The sequence below is a fragment of the Austrofundulus limnaeus genome, unplaced genomic scaffold, assembly GCF_001266775.1.
Source record: "Austrofundulus limnaeus strain Quisiro unplaced genomic scaffold, Austrofundulus_limnaeus-1.0 Scaffold345, whole genome shotgun sequence".
Taxonomy (NCBI): Eukaryota; Metazoa; Chordata; class Actinopteri; order Cyprinodontiformes; family Rivulidae; genus Austrofundulus; species Austrofundulus limnaeus.
The window spans coordinates 119,895-128,821 of NW_013952747.1; the positions used below are offsets into that span (position 1 = coordinate 119,895).

The following is an 8,927-nucleotide window of genomic DNA, read 5'->3' on the forward strand; positions in this document are numbered from 1 at the left end:
GTGTTAAATCATTTTCATTTATTCAGAAGACACAGCGCTGTGCACCGTACCCTGAAAATCCATCTAGATAACAGCAGACTGACTGCTGGTAAAATATACGACAGGTCTGGACCACTCGTGAATTTTGTTCGTATCTGAAAAAAATCTTAGAATACGAAAACATTGGTGAATACCACAAATTCTCCTAAATCACTCGTACGCACAACTTAAGAACAAATCTGTGCGTACGAACAGTTCTTGCATGAGGCCCAGTGACTTATTGACACAGATGTAATTAAGAGACAGGAAAAAAAAAGGAAAATAGCTGAGTGCTGCCTGAGGCCACACTGGGTTCCAGAGACAACATCTGGGTTTTCATAAAGTTAGAGGCTATTTTGGGACACGTATAGGAGAGATTACTTCCTTACTAATAGTAACTTTACAGAACTAGAACATTTGTTCTAAGGTTTTTTCCCCAGTAAACCATTCTAGGTAGTCAGACCTTACTGCCAACCAAAACAAATCAAATAATTAGTCATCAGGAAACAAGATGTCAGAGTTGAGCTTACAGCTCAGAATAGGATTTAAAAACGTTTTGTTTATGCTGTGCTTTATCCCAACCTGCAGCTGTAATCCTTTGTTGTCATTATTGTTGACGACGAGGCGGATGCGTCCGTTTTTCTCATCAGTAACTCGGAGCGTCACCATGCCAAGAATCTCCATGTTCTGCAGGCCACCGTCACGGCCACAGGTCAGCGAGATCTTCTCCTCCACACGCAGGTGTACGCTGAAGATAAAACACAGACTATAAGTAAGTCAACCCAGAGGGGACTGTCCATCCATGTTGTTCAGAGTATTTAAGATGAAGGTGGTGTACCTCTCCACGTTGACTGGTGGTGGCAGAACTTTAGACACATCCGAGCCTCTCTTTCCTGTAGTTGGAATGATAGTTTCACCCTCAGACTTGAGTTGGTCAACAAAGTTGTCTACTTCTTTCCCTTTAGCCCCCAGTTTCAGAGCCCTGCTTGGTCCACTTGATCTAAACAAGAGGAAGAGAAGAAAACACTTATTTTTTCAATAACTGTTTGGTTAAAAAGATCCAGTGAAATGAACGCAGCAGGAGCAACTAATGGACATGTTAGCTGTACCTGACTGGAGTGGGGGTGATCTTGGGTTTCTCAGGCTCTACGATGGTGTCTGTGATGACAGAGCCTGAGGACATGCTGCTCATTCCTGCGCTGCCAAAACCACCAAAAGCAGGCACCTTCTTTCCAGAGCGCTCAGCATCCCTCCTGGCCTGCTGCAGCTCCTTGGCCTTCCTTCTCATCTCAGCCTTGGCCTCGCGTTCCTGGGTCTGTGGGTGTTCACATGGATTTTTGTTTTCTTTACAAATGTATCATCAACCATGGATACATCCTAAATCTCTCAGAACAGTTTAAATATTTTGTTCAGAGATATTTGGTGAAGGCATTTTTACTTGTTTTAGTTTATTTCATTGTTTCTGACGCTGCTCAGACGCTGTTTCCAGAAACAGACCTCTGTAAGTGTGCGACCTCACCTCTCTGACAGCCCTGAAAACCTTCTCCTCGTGCGAGTCCATCTCTGTGAAGGTGCGAATCTGAGCCAGGTTGACGTTTTCCCTGTAGCCGAGCGCTACGATCTCATCAAAGGCGAAGATAAGGTCGAAACAGTGCTCTGAAATTTCACTCTCCTCCAGAACTCGACAGTACTCTGGGATCTGAAACAAAAGGACAAGTATTAAATACTTTCATTTTCACTCTTAAAACATCTGCTGTTTCATATGTTCTCACTAAACTTTCCTACTCAAACAAAGTAACGGAGCACACTACATGGTCCGTCCGTCTTTTTACCAGGCAAGTCCCATTGAGATCTCAGATCTCTTTTTCAAGGGAGGCCTGGGCCTGAAGACAACAATGTACATGTTTTAGTGGGGTGGGGGAAACCAGAGTACCTGGAGAAAACCCACACAAGCACGAGGAGAACATGCAAACTCCACACAGAAAGACCTCAGGTCCAAACCAGGGATTGAACCAGGACCTTCTTGCTGTGAGGCGTAGGTGTCAACCACCGAGCCGTCGTGCCGCCAAAACAATTTAAGCAGCATGTCCTCATTTATAAAACAATTTACTGCAGGATTACCAAATGTGTTCCTCTGAACAGCTTCAGAGTGTAACTCAGTGGTGTCCTGCATGTTTTAGGAGCTGCCCTGCTTCAACACAGCTGAACATAAGTAGTGCTTCATTAGTAGGCCTCCAGTATGTCAGCAACGTCTGCAGAAGACTACTAATTAGGCACTACTTAGCAGCGGTGGGCAGCGCTAATCCAAAAATTAGCTCCGCAATTTCTAAAGCGCTTATGTAAATATTTAGGTCCGCAACTTCAAAAACGCTTATGTCATAGAAAAATTAGTGGAAGGTAATTTTAAAGCACAACTTCAATTTGACACTTACTAGCTCTTTTACAGCTTAATCCTACAACCGCTGATTACTGGGGATGTGGTTTCCTGAAACAGACCTTTAGCTCCTGGTGTAAAAATTAAAAAGTTGTTGAGGATTGCTAGTTTGGCTGCTTTTTTGTCTTTCTTTTGTTTGTTGTAGATTTTTTCATTAAAGAAGCATCAATAAAGTCATTTTAAAACTGTTTATTGGAAAACTGAAGCGATGCATTCTGGGTACATGACGGATTTGATTTGTGATGGGAAACGAAAGCATGGAGTACAGGAAACTATCTTCAAAATAAGAGTGTGGATTTTAAAGTTTTCCATGTAGTTGCTCCAGTTGACCACTAGATGTCAGTCTTCATCAGCATAACATCTTTAAATCATTTCTGAGTCTCTAACCCCGTTGCTTCGACCAATTACATCAAGTATTGAGCTCCAGTGTTTAAACTTTATTTTTTTAAAAAGGAGCTCCGATTGTAAAGTAAAATAAATCAATACATACAAAATTTTAGTATGTGTTACAAGCATTTACTGTTTTTGCTGTTGCGTTCCTGCTACGTAAGCAGGCACAAAGCATTGTGGGAAACCAGAACCGTGACCCAAAGCAACAGTCAGCAGGATGTATACCTTCACAATAAGAGTGTTTATCTGGGAGGGGTGCTGTTGGATAGATCACATGTGTTGTGATTCATTGACAGTCATACCTTCTGCTGTTCAACATAATGATGACTGGTAGATAATTAGTTATTAGTGGTACTGCATTTTAATTTTAGAAAGTACAAATCTGCTTATGAATTATAAAAATTAGTAAGTCCACTAAAGCACAAATGAAAAATTTAGGTCCGCAATTAGCAGATTTGCGCTTCAGCCCACCACTGTGTATTAGTAACTGTAAAAAGGCAAACAGGTTTAATGCTGGCGTCCAGAACACCTAACACAAAGATTTATTGCAAAACAAAATTTATAAAGGTTTCACTTTTTTTTTTCTTTAAATTTCTGCAACGACAATAAAATGTGAGACGACTGAAGAGCTGAACAGAGGTGCGCGCTAGCGTTAGCTTGTCATTTTATCTAACTCATCCACAAGAACCTTGGTGGAAAAAAATCATCAGATTTTATATATATTTATATTTTATAGGGGTCTAAATAGTCATGTGTTATTACAGTTTGATTCACAGGGGATCCAGGTTTTCTTACCACACGGGAAAAAAGTCTGAGGGTCTCGAGGTCCTCCAAAATGTTGCTGTTCTTGGTGGTGATGAGGACCATGTAGAGTTTCTCCAGCGGCTGGTACACATAACGAACGCTGTCTGTTTCCACAAAGGTGTGCTGTTTGCCTGTGTTCATCAGTTTAGGGAATGCAGCTAGAAGACCCTCAATTCGCGTCCGGGTCATTTCAACAAACTGCCGTGACACAATGGCCTTACCGGCCTTGGTGCACACCGCCGCTGCCAACAGCACCTGCAGGGAGAGGCCGAAACATGGTTAGAGACAATCCTGCAGACCTCTGATTTAACAACAGACGTCATCATCAAAGACTGTTTAACTGTTTCAACACATGTAGTGAGGCTAAAAGCTAACAGTTGTTACTTTTAGTTAGACCATTCTCAAGTATCAGGTTATCGTCCCAATGAAGGGATTAAAAAAAAAACTGATAAAGTAGCTGACCAAACTCAAAATGTGATGTTTATCAATGGGTTTCTGGCTCTGGATGTACATCAGTCATTATACAGATACTTTAAAACAGCTGCTGCTTTAGTGGTGGAGATACTCAGTCATACTCTGTTGAAATTTTCATATCTGTGCATTCCTAGTTTTGAGTGTCCTGGTTGGATAGAAAGGTGCTCTAAAAGGTACAGTCCAGTTACCATTTGTTTGGGGAACTGGTGACAGACTGGGGATATTGTAAAATGGAAGAACTTCAAGGAGCTCCTTAATCAGGTGCATGCTCACTCTTGAGGAAGCAGTCTAAGGACCTATGAGAAGACAAGTCCATTACCATGGCAGGGGTCACCAAAGCAGTCCAAAAAGGTCTCCTATAGCAGGGCACCAGGGGTGGAAAATTTGCTCTGAAGGCCCTAGATACTGTGGGACTGTCATGGTTAACACACCTCTTTAATGTTGCATGGAGGGCTGGGACAACACCTGGGTGTGACATACTCTGTGGGGCAGAACCCATTTTGATAAAAGTGGGACAACAGAATCCATTTCAGCTATCAAGGGATCACACTTCTCAGTCTCCTGTGAAATTTTCTTCAGTGTCAGAAGGGAGGTTCCACCCATTTGTCGAACTTTGTTTTAGGAGGATCCTTCCTGGTTGTGAAACAGTGGACCAGATCTTTAACTCTGCAGAGTTGCTACGAGACTCATGAGTTTAAGTCTCTAGTAAACATGTGTGGAGGGTGTCAGGTTTGGGGAACTCCGGGTCTCATCTCAGGTCTTTGTTTTGTTTTTTGCAGATGGTGTGGTTCTGTTGACATATTCACCTTCAGCGTTCACTGGGGTGTTTCATAGCAAAGTATGAAGCCACCTGGACGCAAGTCTAGGTTTGAGGTCATAGTAGCGATGTGCAAAAGTAACCAAGACTTTGGCACTGACTCGAGTTGCTCTTCTTGAAGCAAAGTGATTCAGCTCAATGTGTTAGAGCATGTATCCAACCACCACCATGAAGTTTTAAAGGGGACCTATTATGCAAAATTCACTTTTTAAAGGTTTTTTACTCAACTTTGGGTATGTACTTCTTTAAAAAACAGTCCTAGGACCAAAAAAATGCACCCAGGGGCATATTTACTGTAAGTAAATGTGTTTTTAATGTGTATTAACGACAAGTTTTATACTTTCATTATTTTGTGATGTCACAAGCCGTACGACAACCCACCAGAACCTGTGTTCAGCCCCTTACCTAGCAACCCCCGGGTGAGGCTCCTCCTCAGTATAAAAAGACGTCACAGTGTTGTTGTGTAATGTGTAGCTCTGTTCACAACAAGCCTCCAATAGGGCAATGGGTAGAGTTGGACCAGAGAGTGGGAGACCAGGGTTCAAGTCCAGCACGGACATAATTTGATTATTTATTTTCGTTCGTTTTGAACACATTTTCTCATGTAGCTCTATTGTTTATCTTATTAAAACCTTGTTAAAGCCTATTTGTTCTAGTTTCTGAGGTATTTTGACCGCTGCTGCTCCCTGCTCTGGTAACAGCAGAGTGGACGCAGAGCAGAGGAGGGAGAGAAAAAAAAAAGCTGGGACCACGACTCTGCCTCTGGGTCTCATATGGTTGTACAACGGAGCTTCTGCTATTATTAGCCATGCTAACGTAAACGCTGGCTTTGTAGGGCGGAGTTAATGTCAACAGATTTTTGGAGGGCGGAGTTAATGTCAACAGATTTTTGGAGGGCGTTACCAACAGAGCTCATTAACATAAACAGCTCTTCTGAACAGAAGTCAGAGCAGCAGAACTAGAAAATGGGAAATTTTATTATCTGAGAATTATTTTGTGCATTAAATTGAATGAAGATGGTCTGGATAGGCCACAGACATACCATAAACATTTCTACGACCCATAATTGGTCTGCTTTAAATAAAGCCCACCCCCATAAAAAAGGTCTGAAGCTGAAAACATTTCACTTCATGGTCCAGGAAGCTTTCACAACTCAAAGGAAGTGAAACTGACAGCTTTAGAATGAGTCCTGTTTTAGGTTTTTGGGATTGATAATGACCAGGATGAGAGACTCGTCACCAGCATGTAGCATCTTAGCTACAAGTCATCACTGCTTCACTTCATGCTGAACTGGTTCAAAATGTTTTGAAGCATTTCGTTACCTCAGATCATTTAAATCCAGATTTTTAGACAAACCTGAACCAACATTTTGCCCTTCTTATTTGGTGAATAGTATTTGGAGGTTGCAGTAGCTCCAGCTTATAGTTTGAGCCCAGGCTGCATCAGGAGGGCATCCAGCATAAAACAACTGCTAAATATTTCACTCTTATCAAAAAACTGTTTGTATTCAAACCTTTGTGTCCCTCAGATGAAGGGCATAAGTTCCTAAATAGAAAAAAAAGAAAAAAAGGTTGAAGTAATTTTCTTAATATTTAGGAAATTTGGCATACACATGATTTTACGCATCACATAACTGACATATTTTCTAACATGGTGCAGCCATAGGGAAACAGGAAGTGAAAGAGGAACTCTCTAAAGTCTAAAGGGAGTCTTTGTTTATACAAAGGGTCAAAAAAAAATCTGATTGTGTGAAATGGTCAGTAAAACTCCCAACAATTTATACTTGCCACTTTGCAATTACTAGTGCAATGATACTACTCCCTTGCCTTTGAGTCTGAGATGGTGCAAAACCTCACCGTGTATCATAACTCTGTTCTATATGTCCTGTAAATATAAATGCTCCATATCTTTAACTGTACTCTGACTATGTCCTGTTGTGTCTGTCTATTGTACAGCACTTTGTTTGGCCTTGTGCTGTTTAAAGTGCTTTATAAATAAAAAATGGTGTGGTATGGTATGGTATGGTATGGTGTGTATGACACCTCATCAGTATCTGACATGCATGTGAGCCCAATGGTAGAAGGTGATGTGGAGCAGCTAACGCTACAAATTTGTTTTATCCCTTCAAACACCAACATAAACCAGAGTACAAGGAAAGCATAAAATGCAGTCCAAGGCCACAAAATCGTCCACATGCAAGTGCAATTATCATCCATTACTAATCATCAGCTAAATGCCACAAATAATCGTGATAAACCTTTATGTCAATATTGCCTGACCCTCATAGAAACTGATTTTTCTCAAGTTAATCTAAAGAAAAACATGATTCTTCTCTACTTCTGTGTTGTTTAGGGCTGGGTAAATAAATAAACAAAAAAATTTAAAAATTGATTTAATCGATCTTGAATCGATTTCATTTAAATTAGGGAAAAATCGATTCACAGGGCATGAGATCGATTCTTCCCCATGGAATCTTGTGTGCGCGTTCCTATATTTTGTCACTCCTGGCTTGCCGTATGTTTACATCCAGTTGACATTTATTGCTAACATTAGCTTTCGTTAAGTTGTCTGGATCAAAGCTAAAGAAGCTAAAGACTTACTAAATAACATTACCAGCTGATTCCCCACAGAACTTAAACTTAAAAGAGACCACGTCGCTCAAACCAAAACTTGTGTGTGTAAACATCTGACTGAAACTGTTCTCCACAGCATGGAGAAATGTGTGAAACATGACATTCTAAAACAATCCTTTAGTTTTGTTACCAATATTACCAGTACTATTTTTAAACTTCAAGAAACATCTTAATGAAATTCAGTGATGAAATGTAGGGGTGTAACAGCACATCGATCCATATCGATTTGAATGGTTCATGGTTCGGTTTTATTAAGGCAAAATGAAAATATCTATCTATATCATCATCATATGCCCAATGTGAATCGATATCATATGCCCATTAGGGTTGCGCGATGTTGGCAAAAATATTAATCATGATTAATTGTGGGATTTAGCCGATAATTAATTTGACGATTAATCCCCTGGACACCTTTATGTCCTGGTCACATGACCAATTTAGTGGAAAAGATTTGCTCTTCGTAAAAATCTTTTTCCAACTGTGTCAAAATCACAGACTTCAGGCTGTACTTCAAATTTTAAATTGTGTTGATCGTATTAATCGTCAAGTGCTAAAAAATAATCGATTAATGTTTTTCTGACGATTAACTGCAGACGATATGATTATGCCCAACCCTAATGCCCATCTAACAGTCATTGTGTTAGATGTGCAATATGATATCACATTATATCGATCGCAGACATGTGAACTGAATCTAAATCGTATCGTGACAGACTTTGTGATAAATATCGAATCATCATTCAAACATATCGATGTAACAGTTTTGTAATAAAGCTAGTGATTCCTAATGGAATGTTGTATTATTTGTTTTAATGAGGTATACGTTTTAAAGTGATCCATGATTAGTTGTAACATTAGACTTTATTTGATAAACATTTATTTTAACTGTAAAATAACGACTGTAAAAATACTGTAGGATGTTTAGTTTTGTAAATTTTTAAAAATATATTTTCACACAGATGGAGCCATTTTATTTGCACACAAAGCATTCTGGGTAAATGATGACGTGGATAGGTCCTCGGTGCGAGGCTGCTAGCGAGCTATATCCACCCTGAAGGTTAATCTTGGACAATATCTGATGATCGACTCTTTTAAATGAAACCAGAGAGCGTTGTAGAACAGTCCTGTTTACAGTTACCTGTTCAGGTGTTTCCAGTCGCTGTGAGTCTGCAGTTAAATCAGACACTGAAGGGATGTGAAGCTTCTCAGCAGCTCCATCCTCCTGCCTCTTCTGTTTCAGCACAAAATAAAACATCTCATTTATTTGTGTTGCTGTTAAAAACACCTGACAGTCATGTGATCAGGTTAGGTACACTGTAAAAACTGTCCATCTAACCAAGTTTTAAAACCTTATATC

The 8,927-nt window shown here is 40.2% G+C and overlaps 1 protein-coding gene across 1 annotated transcript in view; it reads right to left on the bottom strand.

The window, feature by feature from the left end:
* The window catches only part of LOC106527859 (coatomer subunit delta), a 20,869-nt gene that overhangs the window by 8,670 nt on the left and 3,272 nt on the right, over positions 1 to 8,927 (bottom strand). The window contains exons 2-6 of the mRNA XM_014022869.1: positions 3,638 to 3,901; positions 1,538 to 1,717; positions 1,128 to 1,333; positions 857 to 1,018; positions 601 to 766 (exon numbers count right to left, since the gene is read on the bottom strand). Coding sequence (XP_013878323.1) covers positions 601 to 766; positions 857 to 1,018; positions 1,128 to 1,333; positions 1,538 to 1,717; positions 3,638 to 3,901 — 978 coding nt within the window. The remainder of the gene's footprint in view (positions 1 to 600; positions 767 to 856; positions 1,019 to 1,127; positions 1,334 to 1,537; positions 1,718 to 3,637; positions 3,902 to 8,927) is intronic.